We start from the raw sequence: 19,358 nt of genomic DNA, 5'->3' as shown, positions 1-19,358 counted from the left end.
CAACTAGGGAAGCGATCTTTCTCATTAGAAGCTTGATGGAGAAATATAGAGATGTGAAGAAAGATCTACACATGGTTTTTATCGATTTGGAAAAGGTTTATGATAGTGTTCCAAGAAATGTCTTATGGAGAGTGTTAGAACAAGAGAGGATATCTATTAGGTACATACAAGTGTTGAAAGATATGTATGAAAGAGCAACTACTATTGTGCGCACAGTGGAAGAGGAGACAAGAGATTTTCCTATCTCAATTGGATTACACCAAGGTTCAGCTGTAAGCCCTTACCTTTTTACATTAGTTTTAGATGAATTGATGAAACATATACAAGAGAGTATCCCTTTGTGCATAATATTTACAGATGATATAGTTCTAATAGATGAGACGCGAAAAGGAGTCAATAGAAAGTTGGAGCTTTGGATAAGTACTCTAGAGTCAAAAGGTTTTAAGTTAAGTAGAACGAAAACAGAATACATACATTGCAAGTTCAGTGAAGACCGAACTGATGATAGGGAAGAAGTTAGTTTAGATGGAGTGGTACTGTCCCAAAGTAATCACTTTAAATATATCGGTTCAATCATTCAAGTAGATGAGGGATGTGAGGAGGATGTTAGTAATAGGATTTAAGCCGGATGGTTGAAGTGGAGAAGTGCCACAGGAGTTTTATGTGATTGCAAAATTATCAATAAATTGAAAGGAAAATTTTACTGTCCAGCTATACGACCGGCCATGTTTTATGTGATTGCAGAGTCGTATATGTTTAAGATAAGAGTTGCGGAGATGAGAATGTTAAGATAGATGAGTGGTCATACTAGACTAGATAAAGTCCGTAATGGGAGTATTAGAGAAAAGGTAGAAGTAGTACCAATTGAGAATAAGTTGAGAGAATGAAGATTAAGGTGGTTTGATTATGTGAAGCGTAGACATATAGATGCTACAGTTAGACAAGTAGAGCACATTAGGTTAGAAGATAGAAAAAATAGAAAGGGTAGACCTAAACTGACTTTGAGAAGAGTAGTACAACATGACTTAAGAGCATTACACATTTCCGAGAATTTAACCGAAAATCGTTTAGAATGGAGAAAGAGAATCCATATAGCCGACCCTAAATTTTTAAAACAAAAATTTAGTTTAGTTGAATATATATTAAATTTATTTAAAATAATTCAAAATTTTATCTTATTGTTTTAAATTTTATAATTAAAAAATGTTAAATTTAAATTTTTTAACATTTTTAATTAACATATTTAAAAATATTCAATTTTTGTAATTACGTCCAACTTAAAACTCTAATTTATTAAAAATTTTAATTTAATATAATTTCTGAACTTAATTAAATAAAACGGACACATAACTCTTGAAAAAGGAAAATGCGTGTCATTAAAAAAAGGTTAACAGTTATGCACAGGCCAACTTATTAGAAAAAAAAAAATGAAACAAACACTAACTCGCAGAAATGCAATTAATCAAGTCCATTCACAAGCCAAATGGCTTCACAAAAGATTGAAATGAAAGTGCTGGTACCCATCGATGGTCAAGATCAATGAGAAATCAAAAAGCATTTCCACTTCAGATATGTAAGATGTCAAAATCCATTTTCCGTATCATAATGATTCCCATGTGAATGAATGATCATTTCCCTATAACACTACCGTCTCACTGCTATAATGGTTATCATTAGTTGCTTCTTGCTCGAGTTCTTTAATTAGTTTTTCAATCTGTCTCCTATAGACAGGCATCAAGTGATCACTAATCATAGTTTGGGAAAGCCTCAGTTTACTATAAAGAGATCTTGGGGTGACGAAAATCCCAACTTTAGCTTCGCCCAGTGACTGGGTATTTTCTGAATCGCTGCTGGAAGGGGAATCACCTTCACTCTCTGGCTCTGCACTATCAAGTTGAAGGGTAACAATGTGCATGATCTTTCCTGGAGGAAAGAATCTGTGCACTTCCTTAGTTTCTTGAGCAGTGCTTTCAGACTCGCTCTCACCTACCTCCGCCATGGCCACTGCCTCTTCTTCCCTTATTTCCTTTGCCACATCAGCATCCTCGCCATCTGCTCGATCATAAAGCTCATGCTCAAGTTGTTTCCACAATTCAATTTCATTCATTTGGTCTTCATGTGTATTACTCCTAAAGTCCTCACCACCATCAAGATGAGCATCTACATCCATGTGTTTAGGCATCTCATCTGAAAAATATTCAATTTCTGATGTCCATTCTGCTTCTCCAGAACTTACAGGAAGTTCAATGGTCTCTCTTGTGGTATTCTTGGTAGATATAAGAGGCTCAGAAGTGTCTACTCTGTGGGAAGATGTAGGTGAACTTCCATCTGCTGAGTTGGAACATGCAGTTGCACCTCGATGACGGGGACCAATGCATGACCATGAAGATAGGCGAAGAGAAGGACGGGTTGTCCATGCTGCCTGAGCCATGCTTTGGGCCCTCCTCATCACAACCTATGAACATCAGAAACAAAATTGAAAGTTATCATGAACAGTCACTGGCCACTTGCACAATTGAACTTGGTTATAGATTCAAAAAACATAATTCAAACACATTTCAAATAATGAATGATGCTCGACTCAAGGCACAAACAGTCATTGGTCCCAATGCTTAGTTGAAATAGAACTAGAAACAAGGAGAATCAAAAACCATAGAAACGCTAATTCAGTTCAGTGAAAATGCAAAAAAGTGCCCAAGGAACTAAATGCTTTTAAGAGAGATTAGTTTGCTATAGCATAAAAGAGACTACCTGAGTACCATTAGAAACTGGACGCAGAATTGCTCCTGCCCCAGCAACCTTCGCTCTAGCACTTGAAATGGATGGAAGCCGGGAACCCAAGGCTGATGCAGAACGATAAACAGTACTAAGAATTCTTGTGCGCTCAATCTGATTTCTCAAATCATTCAGCCATGCAGAAGCTGTCACCTGAAAAGAGAAAATATGTCAGAGCAGCAGAAACAGGAGGAGAAATCATAAGTACAGTACACCCTAATCACTTCAAGCGAAAGAGGAGAGAGAAAGTTCACCCAGCACCTATGGAGTTAGAAGAGCTAGCAGTTGTTTTTGCAAATAAAATTTTCTCAAAGAAAAAAGAGTGAAATCCTTGGGGATTCTGTGCAAAGTAAACTTCATCTAAAAGATGCAACAATGCAACTTCTTTATAGGAAAAATTGGAACCAATTAGAATGATACCTTTAGTTAAACCAACGCTAATCTAGAACCAATAAATATGATAACACATCTGAAACGCCAAACACAAGAACAAAAATCTACCCCTTTAAGATGCATGAATAAGAAATTATCCACCTAGGAATCCTCAAAATTCATTTGCTAGCAACAATTAAATCCTATACACAATTTGTTGGGGAAATAACCTCTGCACGCAGGTCATCTACTGCAGCAGCTGAAAATGTAGGCACTAAGTCAGCTCCATTTATAACAGAAGTAATGAAATCATTGCCAGATTCAGCCAATTCCCATGTCATACAAGCAGCTGCATGTAAAACAAGTCAAACAAACATCAAGCTCACACTGCTAAATATGTTTTCTATAATTAAATAATAGAGAAAGGATTAAAAGGATTCAACATGAACCATAATACTGAGGTTTTTATGTGAAATGAATGCAAACCTGGAGCAAATGCAACACAGCTAGTCATCGATAATTCCTTCTGCTCCCGCAATACATATGTTAAAAGAGCAGCGGTGCCCCCACCCAATGAATGTCCTACAATCTTTGAATCAAAAAATGGAATTTATTATCTTATACATCTTAAGAACCACTAATATGATACTAAAATATGCCTGAGAAGCATTTTTATTATTGTTAAAAATTAATGCTTGTAAATTAGTTGTCAAGAACCAACCAAAGGTTACAATTATAACACAATCTAATTGCATTAATATAAGTTCTAAATTTCCAATATAGTTGGCACGAAAATTTTGGAGAAAACTAGTGCAACTAGCAATTATTAAGTCTTGCAAGATCAACAAGACACGTAACATAATGAGAAGAGGTAAGAATGTTCAGAAGCAAAAAGTTTCAGGCATATTCAGCAGGAAAACCCATCATAGTAAAATAAAAAAGCTGACGTAGGTAAATAGGTAATAAAGGGTAGCATGAATTGGTCTATGCATTATATCTTTGTTCCCATACAAGAGGGGTAGATAAAAGACGGTGGAGGTGAAGGCTATGGTGAAAATGACCAATGCAATAACCAACTTAAGTAATCTTGCAAGCACTTGTTGCAGCCAACTGGCTAAAAACACAGGTGAAACACTTAGTGGTTGAGGAAACAACCCACAAATGCTTTTATTAGATGCAGACTGAAAGCAATTTATGATTTTATGATTTCCAATTTAAGGGATAAGGTTAAGAGTTTGAATTAGAGCTTATTAGATAGGGAAAAGAAGAGAAATTTCTGGTTGTTTTTGAAGCTGTAATTGTACCCAAAGTACTGTGGCAGCAGAGGGGAAAAAGAAGAGAAAAAGAAAAGGGAGAAGGGGGAGGAGTTGCCGTTGAGCCTTTCAAATCTAATATACTTTCACAAACAAAGCCTATGAATATAGATAATTTATAGAGATTTAATAGTTAATCCTACTGCCTACTCCTACTTTGATTAGTAATCCAAAAATAGAATGATTCCAATCCTACTCCTGCTAGGATTATAAGATCTCAAACTAGGAAAATTCTAAATCAGTACTAAACAGGATACAAAGAAAACAACTTTCTAAATATTGTAATGATGATAAAAATAACTAAACAATACAAAACCTCAAACATCCTAAATAGAAACTTACAAGAAAAAACTGAATTTGGTAGTTAATATTAAACCAAAATAATGATATATAATCTTATTTGACTGCATCATAAAAAGGGAGTGGAATGCTTAGATTTAAACATGTTACTATAGAAGGGACTTCTGTTAAAAGGCCAAAGAAACTAAAATCACAGAAATATTACTCCCTTCAAGTTCAAACTCAGAAGCATGAAATAAAAAGAAAGCTGTAATTCTACTTTACCTTCTTTGTCTGTGATTTTTAGAAGAAGTAAATGAACTTGATCTACTTTTAAGTGCACAAATAGTTAAAGAATATGAGGAAAGGCAGGGGAAATTTTCCAAAATGCATTTTTACCTTAAGTTTATAATCAGGATATTGCCCAAGAGCCTTTTTAAGCACAGGAGTTGCAAGTTTTGCAATCCACCTAGCAGCTGCAACCATCCCACAATGTGCATAACCTAGAACTAAGTTGCTGACTCCTCCCTCATACACAACACTATGATGAAATGGCACGACAGCTCCTGTCACAGCTGTCAAAGTATCCTTGATACTATGTGTACCACGAATAAGTAAGAGAAAATATTTTGTCTTGTGATCAACTAAAATTGTAAAAGCTGGCTTCAATATCTGCAAAATAAAGATTGGAATTACATGAATAGATAAATTGAATGAAGCAAACATATTGTGTATACGCTTGAATGTAATAATGGCAATCAGAACGTGTGCAATTCATCATCATCACATGGATTATCCAACTTGGAAAGTGGATGTATAAGATTCACATTGTATTACTTCAGCAAATATCCCTATCAATCATCACTATTCACTAGCAAAATTCATGGGAGAGTTTTCTGTTCATACCGTGAGCACTTCTAGCCATCCCCTTCCGCGAAAAAAATAAAATAAAATAAAATAAAATGGATCAATAAATAGATAGCACTATTTACATTCAAATTGACTCACTCCTGCTTTAGGTTCTTGAAGAAGAACATCTTCTTCAGTATATCCTGTCTCCTCCAAAAATAAAGGAAATGGCTTTTTGGAGAAATGCCAACACAGGGTCAGCAAGCTTAAAAGATATCTGAGTTCATTTGTTATTTCTGATCCTTTCAGCTGTATGCTATCTTCACCACCAAACACACTGCCAACATGCAAGTTCCCCTGCAAATATAGTTATGAGAGCGGGTTATTGGCCTGGCAAAATGAAAAGCCATATAAAGAATAAATGTGTCAGAGCATCTCACGGTTATCAACAGCCACTATTACTCATAAAGATGACTTGAAGATAAAACTACCTGGCAGCATGTGCAAAAGATTTAGTGTGCCAGTAAACAGAGATAAAGGTAACAGGTTTTCTTTTTTTTTGACTTATCATTCCATATGCCAAACTAAAGTCTTATAAAAAAACTTAAATTAGGCCTATTCAGATAATATATCCTGGTTCAAACAGTATCCTGATGATAAATCACCACTATGCCTAATGCAGCAGTTATTGACTTCTTTCAACAGTATAATTTCTCCATCAAGCAAAAAGGCAAAATTTTAGTTTCATTAAAATAGTGGCAGAATCACAACCTCCATGATCCATCATCTTATCCCATCAATCCAACACTAATAACTGATAGGCAATTGCATAACAGTATAAGTGGATAAACAGTCATAAAATAGCATCACTACCAAACCAATACACAGACATAATCAAGCAGCCAGTAGAATTCAAATGCATCTATTCATATATACATCCAACATCTTTTTTTTCCCCTGGCAAATGCAACTGTAATTTTCATTCAGATATTCAAATGGAAAGATACATCTTCAACCACAACATATAAATCAACCAATTCTTTCCTAGAAGAAAGCAATTTATCAAGGCCATTATACTAAATTCTAGGCACCAGCAGCACATCCTTGAATTCATATAATTGAAGCTTTTGATACCAAAAACACAAATAATAATAATAATAATAATAATAATAATAATAATAATAATAATAATAAAGCCATGAAAATAAATGCTCACCTGCCTCTTTAATAGAAAGTTGATCCCAAATGCCAAGTCCCCAATGGGCCACTTTCCTAGAGTCTCAGAGTAAGTAAACCTAAGCGTCTCTGACAAAGTTGAGATTGTCTCCAACCATGTGCCAGGGGCTTGAATTAGCCTATGCGATACTCGTTCAATTCCCAAAGGAATATTACTGGGCACACTGAGATTATCATTTTCGTCATCATCATGAGAGGTACTTGACCGTAACTTACGGTTCAATGTATAGTACAAAAGAGCAGCTGCACCAGCTGCAGTAGCCATAGTTGCAGTGGCCATGATTATATCCCTAATTCAAAAAAAATAAAATAAAATAAAATTCACCATAATTATCTTCCTCAGTATCTCACTATTACAGTATCACTTTCAACTGCTAAAATTTCAGTATTTAAAAAACACCCTTAATGAAAATAATTAAAAAAAAATTCAAAATTAAGTGAAAATAATTAAAAAAAAATTCAAAATTAAGCATTGCTTATTGGATCCCTATCAATATAAAATTAAAAGCTTGTTCGGTTGCCGAGAAAGCTTAAGTAAAAACAACAAAAGAAAATTGAGAACCCAAATCCATCACCAAACGTTTCCCCTTCAAATAAAAAATCCTATCATTGATTCCTCCCCCTCTCCCAGCAACCAAGCAAACGAACAAATCATTAAAGAAACGAAAAGGAACCATTTTGATTCCAGAATTGGATAAACAAGAATTGAGGCCCAAATTAAAAGGAATGATAAAAAAAAAAAAAAAGTGCAAACCTAAACATGATTAAACACTAGAAATGAGAATTTTAACGTACAAACCTGAAGAGCTGGACTTTGACTTGATTCTTATTATACCTTGGTTTCTAAGGAATCAAAAGATTATATACCGTAGCATCTCTCTGTTTACGCGCGATCTCCCTTTTTTTTTTCTTTTATTGCGAGTTTTGGAGATGAAGAAACGCGAAATAAACCCTCGTTTTACAAAATTAATACTTTTCTTGGACGCGTGGCGGCTGGAGATTGGGTGGGTGCTGAAGCGAACCGAGAAAGCTTTGGCGGTCTTTTGCTTCTGTGTCCCACTCCCGTACTTGCCTACGAGCCTTTTTGGATTGTAGTCCGATATAAAATAAATGAAAAAAGAAAAAATAAAATTGATTATTAATAAAAATTAACAGATAAAAAAAAAATATAAGCAGTTTGATCCTTTTGGCCAAAAGAGGGTTGCGTTTTTTTTTTTTTTTTGTTGTGGGGGAAGGGGGATCGAACCGTGGCTCCAGGTTCATTATTCCCTTACCATTGGACCAAAACCAGACGAGCAAAAGGGGATGCGTTTTCGAAAACTGTTTCTCCCCACTCGGCATCAAAAAGCAAAATTTGATTCTTCAATAATCATTAATCTCATTCTTTCAATAAGAACCTTTCAATTTCAGATGGTGAAATTTCCTGTTGACAGTGGAAATTTATATGCATCTCCACGGCATAACAAGTCGTGAACGATCAAGTTTATGTAGGGATGGCCATTGGTCCAATGATTTTAATTCAAGGTTCAAAGGGATTAAAACGGAAACCTCAAGAGCCTTCCATTCCAGTTTATTCAAATCTACGGGTTAAATTTTTTCACAAATTGGTTTTGAATCCAATCCAGTTTTAGTTAATACAATTTTAACCGACTTTCAATCTGATTATAAGCCAATTCTGGTTCAGAACCGATTCTTGGCTGGTTTATATGAAAATCCCTTTTTCAGTATTCTGGAGAGAAACAAACATCTGAACATCGACTAGAAGTTTAAGAATGATTGAAAGTTCACATTCACAAATAAGCTTTGCAGGTAGAAACGGCTAATCACAATTTATAAAAAGTACAGATTGTCCCTAGACTTAAGAAATGATTTTCGGTCCTTTTGAGTTTTTGACCATATATTGCTTCATTTTTTTATGAAAAAGAAAAATGCTTTATCTGCTTTAGGATCCCATCAACAGTTCATCATTTAGTCTCGCTCGCTTATAGCAGTCAAGTGCTCATCAATCTCCTCAGTGGACAACACTCTAAAGACTGGATTCTCCTTCCTCACCACTCCAACCTACAAAGAAAAAGGTTTTAGGTATGAATTGTCATCATCAAAAATGCAATTAAACAAAGACTTCACACCAACTGCTGAGAATTATATATAATGTAACTCCATACATACAATCTTGTGGAGCCCAACTTAAGTGGCAGATAAGTTGTCATGTATCACTAAAAAATAGTGTGTGTTGGTTATAACTTCGCTCAGTATTAACTTTGCTCCTCACATAATGGATAAAACTATAGCACATATCTGAACAAAACGAAGGGGATATTTTATATTTAGTACCTCGATCTCAGTGGCCTTAAAATCCTCCTGTAGAACCGATTGCAGGGCAGAGATCGCGGTCTGTACATGAAAGTAAAATGATGACATTAGACTAGTCTCGTAAGAAGAATCATGAAGAATATTATTGTGTGCTATGTTGAGTATTTTAAATGGTACAAAAATGATGCTCAGTAAACTAACAAATCAAGCAATAGCATACATTGGTCTCCAAACTGAATGTGAAGAAATTGGCCCCACTCCTTTAGTGTCTTTAGAGGTCGGCACTTAGCAGCAGAAAGACATAAACTCTCTCTATAAAGAGGGCGCAGCTATAATTACACATGCGTGCATGCATACGTGCACTTGTATATGTAGAAAGATGCATGCACATGAATAATCAGCAGTTCAAAAGCCCTTTCGCAGCAAAGAAAGGGAATGAAAATCAAAACATGGCATCAAAAAATAAGGGCCCATCAAATGTCAAGCATTAATCTTGAGTCTAGAAGATCTATAGCTCATTTGCCAAAGTTGTATGAATAGACGTTGTTATCAAATCAAATCATTTTCTATTACATGGCAAGATGGCAATTATTGAAACAAGACAATTAAACAACTGTGCTAGTGACTGGATTCGACTACCTAAATGACAAATCAAATCAGACTACCTAAATGACAAATCAAATCAAAATGATGGGGAAATCCATAAATTAATAAAAAATAAATAAAATAAAATAAAAATCCAAGAGTAAAAAACTTTCTCAAGTAAGAATATAATTCCATTTTGTTTTTACAAATGCTTGGGCAAACAGGCACACAAGTTCAACCAGCCAGTTATTTACGTCATTGATCATGTCAAACAGTCTGACAAAAATGCCTTTTTTTCAGAAAAAAGGAAAAATGTGAAAAACTGCAGGAAGGCTGAGAAAATGGGATTAAGAACTTCAGCCCAATCATAAGGAAGTAATAATTTTAGCCAAGTCATTTTACAATACAAGTCGTAAATCTTACAAATATAAAGTACCAGAATCTACCTGCACTGTTTCCTCGTAGGTAAATTGAGGATCATTCTTCATTTTCTTCTCCAAGAAATTAATTGCTTCTTGTTCTTTTAATCCTGCACTTGTAGCCTAAACAATTGAACTTATTTCTTAGGCATGAAATTTTACTTCAGTAAAGGTAGAGACAGGGAGGAAAAGCTGCAGCCATTTCAGAACAGTTGAATAATAGTAATATACATCAATGCTGTTACATTCAATAATTTAAATTGGGCAGGCAAGTGCTGGACAAACATATTCATAAAGCATCCATAACTCTCCCGGTGAATGTGAAATGATCAATTAGTAACTCGCAAAGAAAGTAAACTAAATCTGCTAATTAAATTCTCGAACAACAGGTGATTATGACCAAACAATTGCAGTGTTTCTGCAATTTATTTTGGCAACCTACAGTTATCAAGTTTGTACATCCACTCAGCTTATGTGTAACTTCAGGAATATGAAAAAAGCAAAACAAAAAAAGGGATGAATATCACATAGCAAAATGTTGCAATATCATTTCCCATTAAATGTAGTCTGGTAATTGGTGCATGCACTGAGTGCATTCAGGAGCACATTTGTAACTATCTCATTCCTCGACAGCTTAACATAATAATAATAATAATAAAGACATGAAGGGGCATAATTTATTAGTTCCCTATTGAAGAAAAATGTATTAGCAACCAGAGCACACCACGTAGAAGGCACATGAGTTAGAATAAGTGGTTATTTATTGATAAGTCGGCTGTTAAAATTGGAGGTAAATGTTCTTCTCATACAAAGTAAAAGAACGCAACATTTCATAATAACATGACATGAAATAAAATTTGCACATACCTTGTGCCCAAAGTAGTGGCCAGCAGGGTCACATTTATAGAGCCTAGGCCCATATTCCTCGTCAATACCCAAAACCATAGCAACTTCCAAAAGCAAAAATTGAAAAATCATGAGAAAGAATTAACCTCACTGAACAGGCAGATGAAAGTAAGAGCTTAAAAGAGAAAAAGGCAGGTGTGGAGAGAAAGATATAAATCCTTCACAACAGCAAAGAAGACCAAAAATTTACCTACTCCAAGTGGTCTCATATAAGCATGTTGTGTATAAATTTGAGATTTGTCAGCTATCCTGTCCACCAAAGCATTTTAACGTAAGTTGACTCCATCATACATCAGTAACTTAAAGCAATGATAATATGATAAACTGGAAAACACCAAGTCAACGGTGCAGTCAACTTTACAGGCAAAGTATAAGCCAATCGTATGCTGCTAAAGAATGGTAACATAAGTAAGAGGAAAGGAAGGTGCTGATTATGTGCAGCATGTTCTATGGAGAGAGCAAATCTACTTGAATAACAATTACAGCAATTCATGTGAGCACCTTTTGGGTGTTCTCACCCTGCTTCTGATGATATGAGATCCCTCTGCTGCAGTCTACTGGATGTCCAAGACCTCACTAATGGGTTACAATGCTTTTCCAATCCAAGTAACTTCCATTTTTTTGTGACATGAATGCACATTATTAATTTTAAAAATTAGGAAACCTTGAATTGAAAATATTTATGCCACAAGCATGAATGACATCTCAGACATCAATCTAGGAAACATGCATAGCAATGACTGACTCAAAAGTAGTCAATGTTTCCTTCATTCATAGTTTTCAAACTACAATGAAACTGTCTTAATATCCAAGTGAACAAAACAAAATATCATCTGATAATATTTAACCTAGATGAACAAAACTGTAACCTTGAGCAGTGAATCAAAACAGTCTCTTATCCTGCTTTTCTAAGCAAGCCATGCATCATCCAGATTACTTCTTGTATTTTATTTTACCCAATAGTTTATATCAAGGTGACTGTAGCTGTTTTAAATCTACACCACAGGATGTCCACTACAAAATCAACTTACAAGTTACAAATCAAATGCCTATATTTAAAGCAATAACAAACAGGACATGTGACAGTCATAAACCACATTCTAAGAGAGGGAAAGTAAACAAGTTACAACCATATGGTTGAATATCACTTTGGTTTCTTTAACACAAAATTGAAGCTTAAAAGAAAGAACGGATGCATTTAACTAACTAGCTCAAACATATAACAAAGTCACTCAGTGTATATTTGTTAATCTGTCATGTCATGTAAAACAAAGAAATTACCATTTAGCCAAAACATCCACAGGCATCTCATATCCATATCGGAAGCGAAACTCAGCGGCTTCATTCCTAGCTTGTTGAACCAAGGTCCTTGCATCAGCTGGAAAATGGAATGACAGAGTCAGACAATTTAGCTCCCAATAATCTTTAACAACACAAAGCAAATTCCTGATCTACATGCCACTTCCAAAGCATTAAAAAAAAAAAAATCTAAATATTGATTCTTAACACTATAAAATAGAAACATGGTAGCCTTGTCATTTTTGTAGATAAAAGCTCTTCACACAGAAGCAATTGCTTTATTTTTGTCTTGTGTGACAGCACATTCAATATGCTAGGGATAAGGCTGCAAAATTATTGGACTCACTTAACTGTCTCATGACATATGCTCCAATACTGGAGCTATTGTCATCCTTTTTAATCATCATTTCCAGATTTCAAGATAAAGTGATAAATAACTGTGGTTCCCTTAGATGATAAAATAAATCAAAACTGATACCACGTACAAAAAATTTGTTGAGGACATATAAGTTAAAAGAATCATATCAACAACCCAAGAGATTCAAACAATTATAGGTGAGTTAACCAACCCCCAAGCAAATGTTAAATATCAAGATCCTCAGCAAATTTAACATTAGGTTATTGAACCCTAACAAATATTCCTTTCTAAAATAGAATAAGAACAAAAGAAGCAAGAGAAGAAATTATAGAAGAAAGAGAGTTGGAAACAGATAGAAAAAGAAAGGAAGAAAGGAAGAAGGAGTTTATCATTGTGTAATGATTCTTCTCTGATTACACTAGGCTGTTATGACTGTTTTTATACAGCAATAACTGCTACAAGTAACTGTTCCTGCCAAAACTCATCCCTAACAACTCATGCCTCATGCCAGCTGCATCCCTAACAACTCATGCCAGCTCACTTAACTACACTAGGCTTATTCTTTCTACGCCTAGTTCTCTTGTATGTAACAATACCCCCTTCTTTAGCACATTCTTGTCCCAAGGAATGTGCAAAATCAAGAAATTGAATGAGGATGAAAGCTTTGTCCTCCCAAGTGGCATCTTCAAGAGTCAAGTGCTTCCATTTAATAAGAACTTGATCCACTAGCTGACCATTCTGGAAATTAGCTAGATTTCAGCACCCATTCTGGAACAACTTCCACCACATCTTCTTGAAAGATTGGAAGCTCTATCATAGGCACCACATTTTCCCCTACCTTCTTTTTAAGCAAGGACACATGAAACACAGAATGCACAGATGATGAGGGTGGCAAATCCAGCTTATAAGCAATAGCTCCAACCCTTGCAATCACTTTATAAGTCCCATAAAACCTTGCTGACAGTTTCAGTGATTTTCGGATAGCCACTGAAGATTGCCTTTAGGGTTGCAATGACTGAATTTTTGCTGGATTAGTGAAAACTCCCTCAGCAGAAATTATGTGGCCCAAATAATCAATAGAAGTTTGCCCAAAAGAGCATTTAGAGAGCTTAGCATACAAGTGCTGCTCTTGAAGCACTTTAAAGACTTCTTCCAAATGAGCAAGATATTCCTTCATAGTGCTACTGTAGATCAAAATGTTATCAAAAAATACAAGCACAAATCTTCTTAAATAAGGCTGAAAATATGATTCATTAGTGCTTGGAAAGTGGTTGAGACATTGGTTAAGCCAAAGGGCATGACCTTAAACTCAAAATGGCCATGGTGAGTTCTAAATGCAGCCTTATAAATGTCAACAGGTTCCATTCTTATTTGATGGCACCCTGCTCTAAGGTTAATTTTCGAAAAATACTTCACACCATATGATTCATCCAACAAATCATCAATGATGGGAATAGGAAACTTGTCCTTGACAGTCAGGTCATTGAGCTTCCTATAATCTATACAAAATCTCCATGAGCCGCCTTTCTTTTTCACTAACAACACAGCTAATGCAAAGGGACTTTACTAGGCTGAATTATAAAGGAATCAAAGCATCTCAGTCACTAGCCTTTCTATCTCAGCCTTCTGATAGCGCGGACACCTATAAGGTCTCACATTTACTAGTTGAGAATCAGGTATTAAAGGAATTGCATGATTGTGAGTCCGAAATGGTGGCAACTCCTTAGGTTCTTCAAATAAACTACTATACTTTTGTAGCAGTAATTGTAGAGAGGATAAGGAAGGAGATACACCTAAAGTCGTAGTCATACAATGATTCTCAACTGAGTCAAAATTTTGAAACTGAATGCAGAATACTGGTGTAGTAAAATCTGCTCCTTGCTTGTGCATTAATTAAGAATAGGAGCTGCAAGACAATAATGAAATTTCTTCAGCAAATTTTTCTTTCCCATAAAGGGTAATTAACTGCCCATCCTTATTAAAAGAAATCCTTGTAGCTTCAAAATCAAAGAGAATGGGGTTGAAGCTTTCATCCAATCCACTTCTAAGCTAATGTCAAAGCCTCCAAGGTCCAATATCCTCATGTCAAAGGAAAATTTGTTGCTCTGAATTTTCCATGTGAATACCTGACAAAGTAAGAAACTAGAAATCCTTCTTCCATCAACTACCACAATAAAGGTAGTAGGTGCCTCCACTAAAGGCAATTTTAACTCTTCAGCAACTCCCTTATCAAGGAAACTATTGGTACTGCCACTGTCAACAAGATTGATCAACTACCAATTCTTGAAAGTTCCTAACACCTTAATAGTATCAGCTCCCTGACTTCCCGTCATTGCATGTACTGAAAGTGTCATTTCTTCCATTTGGTTGCCTAAATTCAACTCATTTCCCATATCAAAACATCCCTCCTCAACTGGTTCCTCTTCTTGCTCCTCTACTTGAATTGCCATGGCTGTCTTTGGTTTACAAGTGTGACCAAGGAAATACTTCTCACCACATCTATAGCAAGGTTTGAAGGTGCCTTTATCAGGTTGTTGTTGGCTTGAAGGGTTGGATTTAACTAAATTTTGGTTGATTGAAGAGTTACTAGCGGTTGGTTGGGAAATGGTAGGTATTGTGGAATTAGTAGTATTACTGGTTTGAGGTTTCTAGGGTTGTGGAGTTTCAATATTTGGTGGTTTTGGTGGATAAATGAAGCTTTGACTGGTTGTGGTGGGTTTGTAGGAATTATTGTAATTCTGGTGGATTGAAGTGGATCTGTGGGTCATAGGGTTAAAGGTATTGGATTTAGTAAAGGGTCTAGATTTTCTAGTATTTTCTACTAACTATTCTTGCAGTCTAGCACTTTCAAAGGCTTGGTATAGGGTAGTAGGTTTCAACATTTTAATCATAGGTCTTATATCATCCCTTAACCCCCCAATGTATCCAGACAGAAAATAAGCTTCTCCAAGCCCTAGCATAAAATTCTCCATTGCAATTCTCAAATCTATCTTGGTATTCTTCCACAGTAGCTCTTACCTAATCTTCATAAATTCCTTCACAACATCTTCCAAACCCTGCTTCCCAAATCTAGCATAAAATCCATTCTCAAACTCTTCCCACACATTAGTCCTTTCTCCTTTAATCCAATAATGGAACCACGCATCTGCCCTTTCCACCAAAAAGAGACTAGCAATACTCACCATTTGTTCTTTAGGAACCTTATAGACTTCAAATTATTTCGCACACTTCCTAATCTATGCCCTAGGATCCTTACCATCAAAAGTAACTAGTTCAATTTTAGGGAGAATGCTAGAGTTACCTGCAGAATCCAAAGCAACTGAAGATTGAGAGCTGCTGCCCTGATCCCTCTGTTGATTCCTTGACATGGGCAAAATCCCCCTATCCTCATTTCCTGCCACCACCCCGTCTCCAATATTGGTTCCTTTGCCTTTATTATTCATCAAATTCAACAACAAGGGTTTCAATTCATTAAGGATTTGCATTCTTGATGTTCACAGAACCTGTTTCCATCTCTTCTTTGATATTCATCATCATATCTGCCTTAATTCCCTTCACCTCAGCTCTCACCTCCTCAAAATCCCTTCGAGAGGTCTCTCTCAAAATTCTGAATTGCTCCTCCAACTCTGCCATCCTCATAGCTTCAGCACTCACCACCTAAGATCTAGACATGTTGCGAGTCCCAACAGTAATTTCCAAGTGATGCCCATTGATCAACAGAGCTTTGATACCAATTGTTAGGGTTATTGAACCCTAACAAATATTCCTTTTTAAAATAGAATAAGAACAGAAGAAGAAAGGGAAGAAATTATAGAAGAAAGAGAGTTGGAAAGAGATTGAGAAAGATAGGAAGAAAGGAAGAAGGAGTTTATCATTGTGTAATGATTCTTCTCTTATTACACTAGGCTGTTATGACTGTTTTTATATGGCAATAACTGCTATAAGTAACTGTTCCCCCCAAAACTCATCCCTAACAACCCATGCCAGTTATTCTAACAATTCATGCCAACTGATTTAACTATACTAGGCTTATTCTTTCTAAACCTAGTTCTCTAGTATGTAACATTTAAGTATTATGCAAAATATTTTGAGTTTTCAAGTTTCACCCAAGCTTTGTATCATCAAGCTGAAAGCGCAGAAGAAAATAAACCTGTCACGCCAGTTGCTAGCAAACCAAGGTACTTTGTAATGGGGAAAAGATGTGTGACACTTGTATGATCCAAGAGCTTGTCCTGCATCCAATATGAGAATTGTATAACATAAATCTCAAGCAGTATAATAAAGTTTTAGCACAACGAATAAGCAAATGCGTACAGGCACTTTCTTTTGAGTCACCACACAGACAGAATCCTTTCCACGAACACCAATTGAGGTGATCCCAGCAGCCTTAACAGCCTTAAAAGCATACTCTGTATGTTCAGTTGGAAAACCAGACCCATTAGAGCAAATAAATACCACCTATTAAGCATGCTAGGGTGGTAGGGGGGAGGAAGCAAAGTAGCTATTAAATACTCTATAAGCAGAACTGAGAAAATGCTGGAAAAAGGAATATATTTACATCAAAAACAGCCTTAGATCAATCTACTTCTAATTTTAAAAAAAATACTCAGAACAGGGAAGACTTACACTAATATTGCATATCAGTCATAACTCGGCAGCAAAATTACCTCAAATAATAAAATGAAAATAAATTCGTAAATTTTTTAACCACTATATTTCATTGACAAGGATCAACAGAGTTAAGCTATGAGATCCATCAACCAATAATTTCAACTTCAGAGGAGCAACATAAGCATTTCAGCTGAAGAGATATCCTAATGAGGATTATAACGATAAAACCGAAATATCAATGGAAATGGATGATATTTACGAATGTTGGCAAAACACATACCCACTTGAAAAAGACGGCCCTCCGGTGAAAAAATCGTGATATGACGATCATATCCTCCTCCACTACCTCTGCTCATTCTGCCTCAATTTGGTAATTTTCAATTCCTTTTTTATTGGATTTTTTGCTAGGGTTTTGTGAGTTCTGCGTGTGGAGAAATGACACAGAAGGCTTTGCTCACAGGCAAGGAGAAAAAAGAAACAATATCACAAGGCTGAGAATGTCGGGGGTTGTGTGGGATATGTTAAACGACGTCGTTGGATATGGGAAAAAGCATTGTTTTTAAAAAAATGAAAAACGTTCGACGTGGCATCAATTATAGAAACGATGAAAACGGCATTGTTTAACCACAGGCGGACCGGAGTCCAGTGGAATGGAGCCGAGTACTCAACCCTATTTACTGATTCATCAAATAGGAATTCACTTGATATTATAAATTACAAGAAGACACACAGAAACACAAGAACTTTGCTGTTTGACCCCTTTGAAATGATTCGTATAATATGATTTAATTCAAACATAATAACTAAATTCAAATGAATTTTTTAAGAAAATTTATGTATTTAGACTTTTTTTAAATGACAAAATCCATTTGAATTTAATTATTTTGTATAATAATAAGTGAAATTTATTTATTTATTTTTATATTTTGTAAAAAAAATTAAATATAATTTAAGTATAGGTGTTTTAAGTATTTAATAGAAAATTTATTAAATAAATTAAATTTTTGTAAAATTATATGATTTTTAGTATTTATTTATGTCTTTTAAAATAATTTTTTTAATTGAAAAATAAAATTTATTGCTAGTTATTCTAGTAAACTTGCCAAATTCATTTTCAGCAGCTGATTTACCCTGCAAGCCATAGAGTAATTAAATTTAATTTGGTATTATTATTAGAATTATCATTGATAAAAATATTTTTTAAATATATTAATTAAAAATATTAAATTTTAATTTAAATTTTAATTGAAAATAATTTAATTATAATAATTAAACAACTTTTTAATGGGCTATGGATAGCTTAAGTAATGCCCATAGCAATTTTATAATGCGCTAATGGTCCACGAAGAAAAAATTAGGACATGAATTATATGATTCATGTTTTATTATCATGAAAAAATTGAAAAAAAAAAAATTCGTACTTCATTTGTATGGATATAATTATTCTAACTAAAGTCATGTTCGTGGCATGTGACATATATTAATTAGAGGCTATTAAATTTTATTTTTATATTTAAATTAATTTTATATATTTTAATAATGTAAAATTTAAAATAATTAAATAATTCTTAAATTATTTTTAATAAATATTTAGATTAATATTTTTTAAACAAACAATAATTACAAACATTAAAATTAGACAGGGTGGAATATAGTTAACCAGCATGTGATGTTCATGGAATATTTTTAACGTGTACTTTGGATTGTGTTCTTTTGAAAATAAAACAATAAAAATATTCTATGTATTAGGGGAACACACACATATAAAATATTACCTTTTTCCCTTCATTTATTTATAATTTTTAATAGGTTTTCTCTTTTTTTTTATTTAATAATTTTTCTCAAGTTCATATGCTTTTATGAGAATCAAAGCAAGGGATTGGAGTTTGCCCCCAAGTAAGGGTAAGCAAATTAATGCAAAATTCTATGGGATCAACATAACTTTGAACAATTTGCAGTGTTAGGTTGATTCTTAAAAGTATTTTTAAAGCTAAAAAATTATTAATTTATTCACATCTTCAAATTTAATTTGTTGAAAGTAAT

The 19,358-nt window shown here is 34.6% G+C and overlaps 2 protein-coding genes across 3 annotated transcripts; both read right to left on the bottom strand.

The window, feature by feature from the left end:
* Nucleotides 1-1,435: 1,435 nt before the first annotated feature.
* On the bottom strand, nucleotides 1,436-7,755 carry LOC110664632 (uncharacterized). Of its 2 annotated transcripts, XM_021824411.2 has the most exons (8): nucleotides 7,624-7,755; nucleotides 6,805-7,114; nucleotides 5,748-5,945; nucleotides 5,139-5,411; nucleotides 3,634-3,736; nucleotides 3,378-3,496; nucleotides 2,752-2,928; nucleotides 1,436-2,455 (listed from the first exon to the last, which is right to left on the bottom strand). In XM_021824411.2, exons 2-8 carry the CDS (start codon nucleotides 7,102-7,104, stop codon nucleotides 1,637-1,639), a joined length of 1,989 nt encoding a protein of 662 aa, XP_021680103.2. In that variant the 5' UTR covers nucleotides 7,105-7,114; nucleotides 7,624-7,755; the 3' UTR covers nucleotides 1,436-1,636. The 2 variants fall into 2 exon arrangements, with proteins under 2 accessions (XP_021680103.2, XP_057998588.1); XM_058142605.1 differs by lacking the exon at nucleotides 7,624-7,755 and having other exon boundaries at nucleotides 6,805-7,598.
* An 828-nt stretch (nucleotides 7,756-8,583) lies between these two features.
* On the bottom strand, nucleotides 8,584-17,820 carry LOC110664644 (proteasome subunit alpha type-6). The gene is made up of 9 exons (XM_021824423.2): nucleotides 17,596-17,820; nucleotides 17,019-17,113; nucleotides 16,855-16,936; nucleotides 12,329-12,425; nucleotides 11,238-11,296; nucleotides 11,009-11,091; nucleotides 10,169-10,264; nucleotides 9,159-9,218; nucleotides 8,584-8,885 (listed from the first exon to the last, which is right to left on the bottom strand). The coding sequence occupies exons 1-9, from the start codon at nucleotides 17,669-17,671 to the stop codon at nucleotides 8,793-8,795; spliced, it is 741 nt and encodes a 246-aa protein (XP_021680115.1). The 5' UTR covers nucleotides 17,672-17,820; the 3' UTR covers nucleotides 8,584-8,792.
* Between the last annotated feature and the right edge of the window lie 1,538 nt (nucleotides 17,821-19,358).

Source organism: Hevea brasiliensis, unplaced genomic scaffold, assembly GCF_030052815.1.
Source record: "Hevea brasiliensis isolate MT/VB/25A 57/8 unplaced genomic scaffold, ASM3005281v1 Scaf583, whole genome shotgun sequence".
NCBI classification, from domain to species: Eukaryota; Viridiplantae; Streptophyta; class Magnoliopsida; order Malpighiales; family Euphorbiaceae; genus Hevea; species Hevea brasiliensis.
The sequence above is the reverse complement of the archived record's forward strand: the minus strand, read 5'-3'. Positions and strand labels throughout refer to the sequence as shown.